Here is a 16375-nt window from a genome sequence, read left to right on the forward strand (position 1 = left end):
ATCAGAAAACGCTTACATATGTTGCTCTGACGGTATCAACAAACAATGTATTTTGTCATTTTAATTTGAAGGAGCTGATGGCTGTGAGGATATGATTCACAGTGTTGTCTATTTGTGTGCATGTGAAAGTGTGTGTGTGTGCATGCCTGTGATCATTCATTGGTGCTGACTTTGTAATTGGGAAGAGGAGTGTCACTTAATATTGTGTAATCACTGTGTAATGTAGCAGTGCCTGTGATTCACGATGTTACAAGCTATCAGCAGCCACGTGTTCGCTGCATTGCAGATCATTATTCCATGGAAAACTATTATCTAAATGTCAGATCCTGGAAGAAGAGGATAAAAAGGTGAATCACATGGTTGTCATAGAAGAACGAGCAGGAACTAACATCACCGTCCCAAACCAAATGCGACCCCTTCTCCATAATCTTCTCTCTCCACTTGCTCTTAAGTGCTTTCATCTGAAATAAACATAAAAATCATATCTCTCATTTTCTTTCCTAGTACATCTCTGTGGCAAGTATATTTCTAACAGCTATTATTAAAGCACAGTTGTTCTGTACTTCTCCTTATTGTTGAGGTCTAATGGTAGCGATCTAGGAATTGAAACTACTTTTTCTACTGTTGCACCTTTTGTCAGTCATGCTTGATAGAAAAAAAAAACACCTAAATGCAATAAACTTCTTCTCACTTGCCCCAGACCTTTTAAAAATAAAGCCTTGAGACTAAATGTACACCCAAGTAACTGTACCTTTGCTATGAGGCAGACAAAAATGTCCATCTTCAGTGATAAAATGCTAAAAAATGCAAAAAAATGTTTATGTAGCATCTCTCCTCATATGCTCATATTGACTTCTATATGAACACTTGGCGATGATTTATTACCATGAAACTATGAAAGCTGACATCACAGGGAGGCTACTTAAAAACTGTAATATGTCATTACTATCAGTTCCTGGTTAAATTGTTTCAGCTATGATTCATCCGCCACAAAAAAATTCAAACCTTGCATTCTCTGATTAATTTCTTGCATCTTTTTTGAGTCATCTTTTTCACAATTCTGGGAAAATTATCTACATTCTGGAGAAATGATCAATGTTCATGTTATGCAACAAATTTTAGTTGTCACGTTAACTTCTCATGAGCTGACTAAATGCTAAAGAAATCCTCTAAGTTTGTGTGTGAAGGGTGCATTAGTGTGTCATGTACAAGTAGTATGCTTGTACGCTTCACTGCTAAACCTATAAATATAATAGCCTTCAATCATAGTAATAACATGGTAATAATATCCTGCAATCAGTTTTTAATTTAATTTTATTGTATTACTATAATATCCTTATAGCTTAACCACTAAAACTTTATTAAAATTAAAATATTAAACAGGGTATTTGTGCTTCAGTGTCATGGCAGACATGCAGATGATGGTGTCATTTCATAGGGTTACTATAGTCAGTTTACTATATAATCAGTTCATGTGATGTGCAGTTGTGTAACAGTTTATCCAGTGATTTAAGATAGCTTCATGAGGTCACCGACACTATCTTCTGTAGCAGTTATTGAAACATGTTCATCCCTGCCTACATCACTGCCCTACTTCCTGTCCTGACCTCTTGCATGTGCTGCCTGTTATTCCATCTGTACTATTATTAGTGATGTATTATTGTGATTGTGTTGTCCATCCGTTGTAAATACATCTCTGTACATCACTATCTTTATGTTAAATGCAGTAGTGGAAAGCAACCAAGTACATGTACTCAAGCACTGCACTTAAGTACAATTATGAGGCACTTGTTATTTAGTAGAATATTTACATTTTCTGCCACTTTATACTTAAACTCAACTACAATTCAGAAGCAAATATACTTTTTACTCCACTACATGTATTTAATAACTTTATTCACTAGTTACTTTGCAGATCAATAATACAAAGAATAATCAATAATCTCTTCACATAAGATAAGACTTTATTGATCCCTGGGAGGAAAATAACAAGCTACCCAGCAGTAAATAAAGTAATTAAAATGAACTACACCTTTAAAATATGCAACATCAAAAGTGTACTTGTAGCAGATTACTTCCGCAGTGTGGTATTGCTACTTTTACTTCAGTAAAATATCGGAGTACTTCTTCCACCACTGGTTAAATGTAATAAGAAACATGTTCACATTAAATAAAAACATTTTAAAAACAACTTTTCCTTCCGTGGTTATTGTAGAAACATGAGCAGCTTGTCGCGGAGCTAGATGGGACAAATAACCCGCGCTGACCCATTTACACCAATAGCAAACAGATTATTTTGTCCTCGTTTGCTGATTTGGTGTAAAATGAGTCTAACCTATTTACGTTACTAAAGCCAGGTCGTAGGTGGGACTAGACTGGTCCTCTCCGGGATACTCCACATTACTCCGCTCCGGGTTTTCCTGCCGTCCATTAGCGGGCTCCTCACAGCCTCTAGCAGGTTTTTACTCACCTCCTGTCCTGATATCACTCCGCTGGCATGGTGGAGAAGAGGACCTGATTGTTGTGATGGTGGCAGGCGGCAGCCAGTGACTACAGACTTCCACCACTGCTTCCCATATCCGCGTTTTACGCCGTCTGGGTGACTCTAGTTGCCTCACAACCGGACTACCAAGGGCGCTTGTGCTCTTCCCCCAACTCAGCAACATCTTCACCGGGATTTCTTTCAAACCAAAACCATATGAGATGCAAGTTCACTGGGAAACTCCGGAGCCCGTTCGGTTCAGGCAGCAAAACTTTTTCTCAAAGGACAACACCGTAAAACGGCGAGTGGACTGTTGCTGCTGCCGCCGCTGCTCCTCCGCGGGACGGTTGGTGTGTATATGACCGTTGAGTGCCTGCTAACGTTCATACCTTCACGGTGTTGTTGTTTTTTCCAGCGGAGTTGTTGTTAGCAGCGTGGCAGCGGCTTTATTGTTGAATTCAGTTTGGGGTTTGCTCGAGTCTCACTCTGGCCGGGTGTTATTTGTGTTTTCGGGAGCGGTTTGTTTTGAAACAGTACCGAGGAGGGAAGAAGCAACGGTCACAAGCGAGCCACTAACTAACCGTATGACTGCTAGGCTCGCTGCCCTTTAAACCTCCCCGGTTGTCGCTCACTTCAGCGGCTTCTGCCCGGTCGTACCTCCCGTCCGCTGCCCGGCAGCTTGGGACCCTTCACCGAGGAGGACAGAGAGGGAGAGGACACTAGGTAGTGGAGGTGGAGGAGGAGGTGGCCGGAGGAGGAGGAGGTGGTGGCGGTGGAGACGAGCTTGACGGGGAGAAAAGTTCCTCCAAAATAGCAGCCACTCGGCCCAGTGATGGGGGACTTCGCCTCCCCCGCTGCCGGACCCAACGGCAGTATCTGCATCAACAACAGCATGAACCCGGCCGCCGGGAGCGTGGTGCCCGCCGGGGCGGTGGGCATACCTAAGCACAGCACCGTGGTGGAGAGGCTGAGGCAGCGGATAGAGGGCTGCCGGAGACACCACGTTAACTGTGAGAGCAGGTACCAGCAAGCCCACGCCGAGCAGCTGGAGATAGAGCGGAGGGACACGGTCAGCCTGTACCAGCGGAGTCTGGAGCAGAGGGCCAAGAAGTCAGCCGGCGGAAGCGGCAGCAGCAAGCAGCCGCAGAGCAAACAACCGGACCCGGACTCTGCCTCCTCCACGGAACAGAGGAATAACACGCTCATAGCGGTAAGGACGAGCTCTCAATCACGGCCAAAACAGTCCCGAGACAACCCTCCCACTCACACACTTAAATACGGCACACACTTCAGTATACTCTCTTTCATCCCCCTTGCATTTCTCTGTCCCCAGTATTCTTGGACACCCAACAAGCTGCAAGCTGTGTCACTACTACTTGTTCACCACTATGAAAACTTGTTGAAAACACGTTCACTGAGCGCTGGAAATTGCTTCAGAAACACACACTTCACTTTTTCAAACCAGGGTGCCAAGTAGTGCTTTTGTTTACAAAGAAATCCAGCCCCTTGTTGTAGAAAACAGGCTGCTAGAGCTTAAATGCTGCAGTGTTTGGAAATGACAGGCCTGACAGCTGATATTTGATCTTTTGCAAGATCGGTGCTGGAAGTTTTGAAGGCGCCTCTAATTGTCAAGTTTTGATTTTCAGCGCAGAAACTTCTTACTAACTTCTGGAGGATGGCGTTTTTTGTTTTTTTTTTTGCATGCAAACAACTTCTCCTTTCTTGTTCTTTGTTTTTGGGTGCACATTGTTCTGCAAGACACCATTAATGTTGCAATATTGCTTCCTTGCTCTCAGCAGCAGCAGTGTATGGTCCAGCCTTAATCTGTAACCTTTGTAACACACTGTCAAAATCAACATCCAGTCCCCACAGTGTTGCAAAAACCTAATCACAGTCACCTCCTCACTGAAAGTAACCCGCCACCAGGCCTGAACTTTACTTCAGATTGCTGCCACAGTAGTTACTGAATGTTTTTATGCTCTGAGAAACTTTTTTTTAATTAACTGTGAAGCTTAACACAAAATAATACATTGATCACATGATAAAGCTTACAATGATGCTTCTTTAATATGACCAAACACTGTATGTCCCTTCAAAATTGATGCAATGATACCGTAGCCAATACAAATGCTATATTTCTAATTGAGTCTCTGTAAACTCTGTAGAATTTATAGGAATGCTACAGTGATTTCCTGTTGGTAGGGGGCAGTGGTATCATATGGAGGATTGTTGGGTTTCTGATGCCTGTCCTATGAGGATCTTGGTTTGTGTTGTTTTTTAAATCGATGAGCAGGTCTACAGATCAGCTCTTACAATGATATGATTTTGTCATTTTCAAAGAAAATATCCTGATGTTTGGCTGTCATTGTTTGCATGAGAGAGAACGAATCAGACAGCGGCAAACTGTGAAGAGTCCCCTGTTCACACCACATCTCCTGTGGGCAAGCTCCGGTTTCCTTTAGAAAAGACCAAAGGATACATGTCGGGAATGTCAACATTGTTATCCCTTTTGTTGCTGCAATGAGCCCAGTTCCTCCCCTTTTGAAATGCAAAATCGGAATGTCTTTAATTTCTGAGGCAGCCTCAGTCGTTATTTAAGAGCCACGAAAGCCCGACCAGCTACAGCTTGAGAGAGCAGCAGTGATTTTAATAGTGCAGGACCTCCCAGCGGCCCTTGTGGACATTAAACTGAACCGCCCATTAGATGGCCGGCAACAAATGCTCCGAGAATGGAGGGATTACTGCTTAAAGACACAGTGGCATCCCTCTGCTCCTCTCCCAGTCACTGATGGTGACACCTCCTATGCAAACACACAGCATTCAGTGGCTGAAATACATAGAGCTGGGTGTTAATACCTTTTTTATGCTACATTTCAAGTGCTTGGTATTGTTGAAACATGAATTGTAAAGGAGATGAAAGGAAATGAGAGTCTAGCATCCCTCTCCTGTTCCTTCCCCTCTGAAGAACAGAGCTGCAGCTAGATGGCTGTATGTAGTCACTGCAGAAGCAGGGTTTCTAGGAAAGCCAAGTATGCTGTTGATGTAACTACACACACCATATGCACACACGCATACACAAATATCCAGAGGGCCTTAATCTGTAGGGGTTATGTTACAGACTGTACTTAGTAGTATGCTGTGTGAAGACGGTGTGTTTGAATGCAGTTTCACAGATGAGTGCAGTGGCAAACATGCTCATGTCATTAGGGTTGCCCCCTGAAACCCGGTCCTGAATCGGAACCGATTCTAAAATGTTAAGAACCCAGGGTATTTTTAATGTCAGTGCTTTTATTCGTACTTTTATACGTTTTGCTGTAACTTATGGTAGCGCTGCAGGCAGCTTCTCCTCTCTGTCCTCTCCTCTGCTCTCTGTGTTAGTGTTTGACCGAGGGCGGGGCTGTGCTCCTACACACACACACACACACATACACAGAGCGGACAGCAGAGCAGAGAGGCCGTGGTGGACACAGTGAACCAGGTGAAGTGAAAGATAACGTTTCTCTTGAGCTGACAACAGCTACGTTCATTACTGTGAAAGCTTTGCGAGTACAAATCTATTATGTATTTTATCAAACCACCTGTTCAACAGGCGTGAACATGTAGGAAAGTGATATTTTCATCTGTTTTGCCCGCAGTGTCCACCGCTGGTATGTTTTTCACAACTACAGCATGCTGGTTAAGATAATAGCGAAGTGTTACGAACAAGCTAAAACCAAAGCTGTCTGTATGTAGCAGAACTGTTTATCTTAGTTCGTAACATATATTCAAATTTGGCAAATTCTTGTACACTCAATGACTGGCTGAGATGGCAGCCCCCGCTCCAAACCAGCCCCTCCTCTGTACCAGCGGTAAACTCCACTCACAAGAGCCGGACCTATAAGGAGTATCAATAAGAGTAGTAGTATCGATGAGATCCTAACGATACCATCCCTACATGTCATGATTTAGTTGTAGATGAAGAGGTTAAGGGTTATAAGGCTGAAATGAAACACGTTGCATGATGTGACTTTGAAATTTGCGCACTGTAGTACTTGGTGTCAATATGGTAGCTGTTGATTTGAGAGTCTCAAGAACACCTTCAACTAACAAAAAATAAATATATGGAAAATGTGAAAATCTTTCTGTTTTTAGGAGGTAGAACCAGTAATACAGTGTTCAACCAAATGACAAGAAAATAGTACTCCAATTATGACATATTATACCTGTAATTTGCAAATAATATATTACCAATTTCATGGACCAAAATATAATATTCTTGAACATTTTGTATTGTCATCATATGCATCCCAGCACACTGTGCCATGGTCTAATGTTTCTCAGACACACCCACATCGGGACGGGGGCAAGCCTATAATTATGGAAAGTGTGTGTTTGTGTTTATAGCCTAACTATTATTGAGAAAGGAAAAGATACTGGGAGCCCATTCTGTCTTTCCCACCATTTTTTTGGACAGTGATGTTCTCATCAAGTAGGAGTATGTTAGGGAACTTCAAAACACTGAAAGCTTTACATACAGGCCAGAAAGTAAGTTTGGAGGCAGGCATTGGTGTTATGTCTTGTCGATTGATATTCACTCACACAAGATGAACGCTTGCAAACTCTGTCTGATAATGAGTGGGCTGCTCAGGAAACACCAGGCCACCTTCTTGCTTTCTACCAATAGCCGTGTATCCTGTTGCACTGACACCACCAGGATAGTAAAGGATTCATGTCCATATTAAAAACTCCTGGAACAGACTAGCATGTTGCATAACTTCCAACATTTGTCCCCCAAATGTTGCAAGAAAGGTGATATAATAGTTTTGAAGCAAACAGACGGTGTCCAACTTACAGGCACATTGTAAAAGCCAATAATTATAGTTCCTTGAGGGAAATTGAAGGTGTGTTGTTAACTCCCTGTCCATTACCCATTACTGCACGGTGTTTAAAACTAGACTGATATTTGTGTATTGATAAGTCTGTTGGACTCTATTTGAACAGGGGACATCAGCATGAAATGGATGTGGTGTTGGATCAAGGTTTAGACAGTTCTGCCTAAAGGTTTTAATAGTTCTCTTTTTGAAAAGCAGTGCAACAGCTCAGCCTGAGTTTGAATCTCAACTCTAATGGCTAACAAGTGAATTGGACCACTCAGCCATTGGAGCACCAATCATAAAGAAATAGAAAAATCATTCTTCAATAATCTTATACTGCTAGCTTCATTACAAAGGTTATTTGATGATGCTGCTCTCTAATTGACTTTTTTGGTGCGCTCATCTTCCCAGAATGACATTTGACAACCCACAGGGAGCAGGTGTGAACTTGTTCATTACATGTGTTGGTGGAGAGAGAATGAGTGATTGCAGTAACAGTGTTTCACCACAAAACAAAACACATATCCTCAGGCTGTGTTGCATTCTGACCTGTTGAGGTTACGGCTGGTGGAGAAATAAGTACATATTCTTGTTTTTTCCTCATTTAATTGTTGAATGATACTGAGAGAGTGACACAAGAGTTCTGCTCAGACTTTAATGAGGCTGTGCTCAGTATCCTAACATGATGCGATGTTGTCTACTTTTCGCTACGTATCTAGGGGCATAGACAAACAACCAAACATGTTCACCAGTAGTTGTGTTGTTTTAACAGCATTTTATAAGCAGGCAGATTTGTATGTTAGGATACAGATGGAAGCACATGGGCTGTAGCGAAGCTCAAACCTGTGACCTTTTAGTTTCTGGCACGTGTCTCTGAACCAACAAGCCACGATGTTGCTTAAAAGCAGAATCGTGACCCGTACTTTTCGACAAAACATCCAGTCAGATCTGATTACCTAATCGCTAACAAGTTTACAGCTGCGAGGCCAACGTGCACAGTGAGGGGCTCGTTAGTTCCACTAAAACACAGTAGCTCAGGACAGTCTGTCTTCGGCTCTGCTCGCTCCTTGGCATCCACCTCGCCAAGGAATGTCTCTCTCACACACACACACACGCACACACACACACACACACACACACACACTCACTCACTGTTGTCCTGCTCAACTCTTGGCAGCAGAGGCCGGAGTGTGGGCGGCTGAGTTTTCATGAATCCGAGGCCTTCCCTCTTCCCTCCCTTCTCTCCCCTCCCCACCACCACCACCACCACCACCACCACTTCTCTGGTTTCAGCTTTAGTAAAGCGCTAATGTAGCGTAGATGGTCTTGGTGGCTATAGCATTGTTAATGTCAGCTGGGACGGCTGCCCAAGTACTATATTTAAACTACTGAGCTGGCATGGAGCTGACACTCACCAGTACGCACACGCACACACGCAGAGTGTGACGTCGACATACACCAGTGACATCACAGACATGCTGTTTTCAACTCATTACACATTTGTTTAACTGTCTCCGTCTGTTTTTTATTGACTGTGTCTTGCGAACTGTTCCCTTTATCTTCACTCTCTTGTTGTGTCCTTTTTTATGTGCCATTTTCTATCACTCTTATGTCTTCATTTCTTCTCACCCTTGTTCCTCAGTCCCTGCACACACGCACACACTGGATGTTTTTGATTTGGGGCGGCTGTGACCACATTCCCTTCCACCCACGCTTGTTCACATGTTCTACAGGAACACACACACGTTCAGCGCAGACCCTTGAATAAGCGAGGGAGCCGTTTTCCCTCCGTTTAGCCTGTTGGAGCAACAACCAACTTCTGTGCAATTTATACATTTTTACTTACTTCTAAATAAAGCTCAAAGCTAATCACACTAGTATTAAATAATAGTTAGCAATACCTCTCTCATGCACACATGTATACTTACACCCTACATGTTAAGACAGTTGTACTTACATAATCAGCCATGGGTTAACAGGGTATGGCAGAAAGCCTTGTTCATGTGTCAGTGCTCAAATATTTGCTCAACTAGTTTTTTAGTCTTCTCATCTCTTGGCAACTTCTTGCATTGTATTTGCCTGCTAACACTTGATTGTCAAAGCTCCTGAGTGGGAGTGTGTATCCATTAATGATTGGCTGTAGCAATCAAGGACTGTTTTGTTACAGCTTGTGTTTCTCTGTGTTTCATGATTATACATACGTTACACATGTTCACACTCTGCAGCTGCCTGGTAAAGCCACTGTCTTACTCCTTTAATCGACTTGCCTGTAGTTCATTTTGTTGTAAGTTCTTAGGCCATTTTTGCTCCAGTTTTACATGTTTTATAGCTGCCAGTTCTTTTGCTCATTCTCAGAGGGCAGTGTTGTTTTTCCAGGTACCATCCATGTAAATTGTCAGGTAATCCTCTCAGTGTTATTTTATATATATTTGAATCAGTTTTGGTTGTTGTGGTGCATGAAGTAGCACAATCATACCGTGGCCAAGTGGTAATATTATATGAATGAGCCACAATGACCGTAGTTCATCACAATTATGATATAAAATATATCCTCAGTAATTACAAGAAAATGCCATTTGCTAATCCTTGACAGAATTTAGTGCCTGGAAAAAAAATGTTCTCAAGTAAACAGACAACCACTGGAAGGACTGTTGTGTCTTATTTTGTCTTATCTTTGATGCCAGTGTGCTAGTGCTGCCCTTTTTGTTTGGATTTTTTTTTTATAAGGCCGCTAGCGTGCTCTTTTGAGTACAATAGGTAGCTCACCATTAGAGACTCATCTGAATGGCAGTTTACACTTTACATTATTGATACTGGCATGGTGGGAAGCCATCTTTGTTCCTTATTTCCTTTCACCCCTCATGTACTCACACACGCACACAAACACCAAAATGGTAAAATATGGATGAGGTTGTTATCAGAGATGCCAAGGTTCACTGTGATCCAGCACAAGAGTTTGTGTGTGTGTGTGTGTGTGTGTGTGTGTGTGTGTGTGTGTGTGTGTGTTGATAATATTGTTGTTGGGGGGGGGGTTGTCTTATTGGCTACTCCTGTAAAGGTACTATAATTTTTATATACTTTCTTTTACACTTTTTATATGTATGTATGTTGGATATTAATTACTATTTCTATTTTTTGCACATTTGAGCCCATTCACAGCCCATCCTCACCTACTCACCTGCTCTTTCCTTACTTTTCCTCCCTATAGCCTCTGCTTAAGCTACTTCATTAAGCAGATCATCTGGTGATAAAAATATTTTAAATACTAGTAGACCTGCACGATAGGAGGAAAATCTTTGATGTGCAATAACATTGTTCAGTGCGATGACTTTCGATAAATAAATAGCTAAATATTGAAGTGTGCATATTAGCTGTATAGTTCCTATGTCCTTCTGCTTTAACAGGTACACTGCTAACATAGATCCCAAAAACTGAATAGAATGAGATATAAAGAAATGAAATAAATTATTTCAAACATGCTTTTATTAAACAAATTACACATGAATACCCAACCAATTAAACAGAATATTAAATTTAATAAGGCATTATAACTACAAGAGATTAAAGTTTAATTTCCCCTGCTCCCTTTAAAATATTTTCTTCTAAACTAAAAAAAACATCTCTTACCATACAGTGTTGAAATAAAAAAATATCTGAGGGAAAACAACTTAAACAATTAAATAAAGGAAATTAAATAACCGTTATGTCTCCCATTACAATCGTTAAACTCAGGTCAAACTGGGCAGTGCTGATCAAATATGACTCAAGTTTCTGTTACTGCATTGCCTATTTCCTGCCTCAGATGTTTTCAGACATATTTTAGTGTTCTGTTAAGCTTTTAATATGAGAAAGTTTCTGACCCAGACGTCATGTTGAAAACAGACGAGCCAAAACCAAGCACTGCCCGACTTGCAGTACGTCACCACATTTAGTGGCCTGGTGCGTCCTTGCCGGAGGTGGAGTGTCTGTACCTTAAACCGATGATCAAATATTCACATGCTGAGTGTGAATACATGGCACATTTAAATAAAATGATTTTTCTTATTCATCCTGTTTCTAGCAGTCTTTCGCCATGTGTTTGTCACACATGTTCACATCACAATGGCGATGAAAATATGATTTAGTCCTAAATACTAGTCATAGTGAAGTAACTGCAGAATACCAGTGAATTAAAAGAACAAAAAACAATTAGTTGATTAATCCATTAGCCAATTTTCAGAAAATTAATCGGCAACTATTTTGATCGTAATAGTAATCGCTTTTGTCTTTTTTTTAAGCAAAAAGGCAAAAAATGTGCTAATGAATTTGCAGATTGACAAATGTGAGGATTTTAAGCTTGTCTTTGTCATACATGGTAGTAAATTGAATATTTTTATATTTTAACTGTTGATCAGACAAAACAAGACATTTGATGACGTCACCATGAGCTCTAAGAAATCATAAAGGCATATTTCACTATTTTCTGACATTTTATAGACGAAATGATTAATCAAGAAATTAATCTATGATGAAAATAATCGGTAGTTGCAGCCCTAGTGACCAACAATGAGGAAACAATATTACAACTAAGAAGGGTTTCTCAAAAACAAATTTCCCGCCCTGCACCACCATTGTCTGTATTTGTATAATAAGTGTATATAGTACAACAATTGAAGAGGACAAAAAATGAATCATGCCTTTATGGATGTGTGCACACACATAGACACACTATGAAATACAAGAAGGAGGATGCAAAGAGATCCCCTGAGTTGGATACATGGAGACTACACACTGTTTGTTTTGTTTAATGTCTGGCTTGACATGAACATGTGTGTCTGCAGCAAATGTGAACACTGTATGTGGGTATTAAGCATGTTTGTTCAAAGTTGCAGTCAAGTGGTAGCACCATACTTTGAAGTAGTAGTTAGCAGACATTAGTTCACAGCATCGTCCACTGTGAGATGTCAGAAATTGCCACCAGCCAGCTGCTAAGCTGTGGCAGTGACTGCTAGATTCAGCTGTTTAGCTCTATCTGACTAATTTTGCTGTTAAAGGAATTAAAGAGTCCAGTGTATTGGTGAATTTAATGAGAAATGTTACCAAATGACATAAAATCTTTAGTATCCTTGCTTGTCAAGAACATTATTATTGCAACTTTATTTATCCCCTTAAAAGGCCTCGCTCCACACAACTGATGACCCTCTAAGCAAGGCCTTGGTTTAATAATTTTGGTTGAGACAAAAAAAATGAATGAAATTAATAATATAAAACTAATACTAAAGTTACAATAACATGTTTTATTTATCCTCATGATTCCCTTATTCCCTACTTTGTTTTTTCAGCTCTAATGCATGTATAGTACATCAGTAGTGGTGGAGAAATAACACCTCTTTACTGCGTGTTTTTCAGTTTCCTGTTGGTGTCAGGCAACAACCTCATGACCTTCCTGTTACCAGTTTGTCTGTTTAAACTCAGATTCAGTAAAAAAAAAAAATCATTTTCTAGCACTAAATCTATCAGTTTTCCTTCACCCTTCACACATCAGCCTTTTCTAATTTCCAGCCAGGACCCTTCTCTTGTTTTCCTCTCCAGTTCATCTTCTCTCCCCACCTCACCCTTCCATTCCTACCTCCATTTGACCTTTAATTTTCCCTCTTTATAATCTGCCCTCCCTTCTTTCCTCTAGATCACTCAGACCCACCCTTGCTTTTCTTCTGCTCTCCCTCTCCATCCCTCCCTCCATCTCTTGCTCCTTGTCTCCGGTGATCCCTGGTTCAGTCTCAGCTAGCAGGCTTAGTGCTCTAAAGCTCTCTCAGCGCAGGTCGGTGGCAGGGAGAAATCCTGTGCTAAGAGGGAATTACCTACCTCACAGACTCCAGCAACACACACAGACTGTTACTGTATACCCACAGATCTGCACACGTACCTACGGATCTGTTCTGTCGCAGGTATCAGGTCAATATTAAGATTACCTAATGATTCTCCATGTTGGCATACAGATCTGTGTGTATTTCCGTGTGTATGTGTCATACTGCATGCTATGTCGAGACCTGTATCATCTGCCTCGTTCCTCCTTTGTTAAATGACATTTGTTGTTCTTTCTAGGGCTGGCCAGACCCCCCACACCTTCCTACTGAGCCAGTGTCATGAATTTTTTATGAATGTTTGCGTGAGCAAGTGTGTGTGTGTGTGTGTGTGTGTGTGGCCCTCAGCTGCATCAATAGCCATTAGTGCAGCAGCCAGGGTAATTGTGCCACAGTGGCTGCAGTGCAGGGGGGGGAAAAACACATTATCTGATAATACTGCAGTGGGCAACATGGAGGAAAAAGATGGAGCGAGGACACAGTGGGGCCGAGCAGGCCAGTGTGAGAGAGGATATTAACTGTGTTCAGACAGTTAGCGACATGGTTGCTATGCTACTGTCTGATAACTGATTTACATCAGGTGATTGCATGCTGGAAGTTCTATGGTACTTCAGCAGCCATTGTCAGCTGATTTTTTTTTTTTTTTTGCCTAATACTAAGCCTAAATGAATCGTCTAGTGGCGATCATTGCACCACTGCTTTTGAAACACTGCCCCCTTTTTGTCCCTGTAAGAAGGTTGCGCATGGTTCAGTCGTGGCCTTGGAAACAGTAGTTTGACCAAAAAGATCCTAACTCAGAGACCACTTAATAGCTTTTTTCCAAATCTTTCAACTATAGTCTTGAGATGAGCAACCAACTGAGCAAACTCCATCCATTGAAACCGTGAGATTCAGTTAAAGTAGACCTTGAGTTAAAATGTTTTTTGTTTTTTTTTTGTTTTTTTTGTCAAACTTTAATAATGTTGGATGGTTCACTTTGGGTCATGATGTGGACACAAGACCCTGCCCTCAAAACACATCCTTAATTCTGTTTTAGCCTTCCTGGGCAGAGATGTGTTTTGTTAGCATGTGGGTATCTCGAATCTATCATAGAAGGTATAAGGTGTTGTGATCCTGTGGGTGGTTTCCATCAAGACCTTTTTATTGTTGAACTTTGTGCATCCCCCAGTTTCCTCCAGGATTGAGAATGGGCTGTCAAACAACATGGAGTGATCGAACAGGAAGGCTCAAAAGTTCAGAAATGACTTTCAGAAGGACTTCATAAAAACTGGCTGCTGGACTTTGACACATATCAAAAGTAGCAGCAGGGAAACTGACAGTTACAGTTGTTACTGTTACTTTCACAGGATCAAATACAATGTGTCTTCAATGTTGGTACCTCTTGTGATAAGCAGCTACAGTGCTGCCTTGCTCAAATAACTGCACCAAAGTAAACTCAAGAAAGTTGTGTAATAGAAAAAGCAAATAGAGATGTATATCCATAAAGACTCCTTCACTCCTTTTTCTTCCAGCCTATGGGCACCTTCGCTCTAGTATAACATTCAGCTCTACTTGTTTTGTTTCGTGATGAGTTGAGCTGTGTTTGCTTGTGCTGAATACTCTGTCAGCAGCCCGCCTGTACATCACTTCCTGAATGTTCCTAAAATAGCAGCAACAACGATCACAACCAAGGAAACACACCAGCTGGTCTTTTCAAAGCCACACTCACTTTCTGCCCTCTCTTCCTATGGTTGGGTATTATCAGGGTTTTACCAATAGCTATACTACTATTGAGTAATTAAATTAGAACATTTAGGTAACAGGTATAAGTGGACTGAGAAAGTCTGTGAATATTTTATTGGAAGTAAAAATACTGTACAATATACTGTATTTGCCTTACAGGTGATGCCACATTTTAAACATAAATCACATTTGTCTGTTCTGTTTTTTATACATTTTTCACCTGCTTGAATAGACTTTACCCAGACCTTTTAATGCTTTGAACTGCCTTGTCATGATTGTGATGCAGAGAATGTAAACAGACAACGTTGACTGCTGCGTCACTGCATTCCTTCTAGAAATAGTGACCATGCTGAACCATAGTGGAGATTCCCAAGATGTTTTTGTGAGGTTCAATAATCATGAATATGACGAATATGAACTGCTAGTAATATAGTTTATCATGATTTTTTTTAATTTAAGTTCAGACTTAGTAAGAATTGCTCTTGAAACCCAAACCTACTGAACACCCTCCACCTCAATGTTTTTTTTTCTCTCTCTTTGTGTCCTTCATTGTTATCTCCTATATTCTCCGTTGCCCTCACTTTACACTACCTCTTGTTTTTCTCCAGTGCCTCATCTTTTCCTGTTTTTTTCATTCACCTTTTACTCTTACTTTTTCACCTTCCTCTTCAGCTTGTCAGTCTTTACACTGTCTTCTCACCCCCTACTCTCTGTTCCCCTCTTTCTCTTGTTCTGACTCTCTCCACCTTCCGGTCTCCTCTGGCAGAGACTGTGGACTCTACTGAGGAGACAAAATGGGCAGATGTTTACCCCGATCTTTGCTGTCACAAGCTGTTCACGTCAGTTGTTCCACGCAAAGCACTGGAACTCACAAGATGAGTGTGGTGTAGCAAAAATAGCCAAGGAAAACTACATCTCCCTGAAGAATTTGAGCAGATTTGGGTCAGACGTGGTATGAATTTTGTCATGCGAGCTTTGTGGAGTTAGCAGCTTAAAGCTCAGCTGAAACTCTTCAGTGATAATGCCCTTTAGTCTTTAAAAAGTTGTAACAGTTTCAAAATGCAGCACTTCCACTGAACACAGGCAAGAGCAATGATTATGCCGTTTTCAAGCTTTGTAATTGTCACTTTTCCCTTTTCAAGAAAACAGCAGGATTTTAGTTTTATTTTTGGCTTGTTGACAGTTAAGGAGCCAATGAGTTTTTTAATGGATACTTAATGACTGCTGCACAAAACATAACAAAGAAAGCCCCTGAGGACCCTAACTGTCAGCCAGCGGAGGTCCCTCTTTGTTGTGCACATACACTAAATATTTTGGAACATTAACAGTATATTTTCCACACCATTGCCTTTCCGGTTCATTACACCTGTGTGCTAAGCAAACGGGTTTGGAAAAACCCAATGTGGTCCCTGCAAATGTAAGCTGCTTTCAGTATGCAGACAGACACAGGCAAAAAGAGATGCTCTTATTTTAAA

At 41.2% G+C, this 16375-nt stretch overlaps 1 protein-coding gene across 1 annotated transcript in view; it reads left to right on the plus strand.

Annotated features, from left to right (window-relative positions):
* Positions 1 to 1988: 1988 nt before the first annotated feature.
* Positions 1989 to 16375, plus strand: part of maml3 (mastermind-like transcriptional coactivator 3) — a 112989-nt gene continuing 98602 nt past the window's right edge. Inside the window, exon 1 of the mRNA XM_042430477.1 lies at positions 1989 to 3692. Within this exon, the coding sequence (XP_042286411.1) occupies positions 3315 to 3692 (378 nt within the window). The 5' untranslated portion in view covers positions 1989 to 3314. The remainder of the gene's footprint in view (positions 3693 to 16375) is intronic.

This window comes from Thunnus maccoyii, chromosome 2 (assembly GCF_910596095.1).
Source record: "Thunnus maccoyii chromosome 2, fThuMac1.1, whole genome shotgun sequence".
NCBI classification, from domain to species: Eukaryota; Metazoa; Chordata; class Actinopteri; order Scombriformes; family Scombridae; genus Thunnus; species Thunnus maccoyii.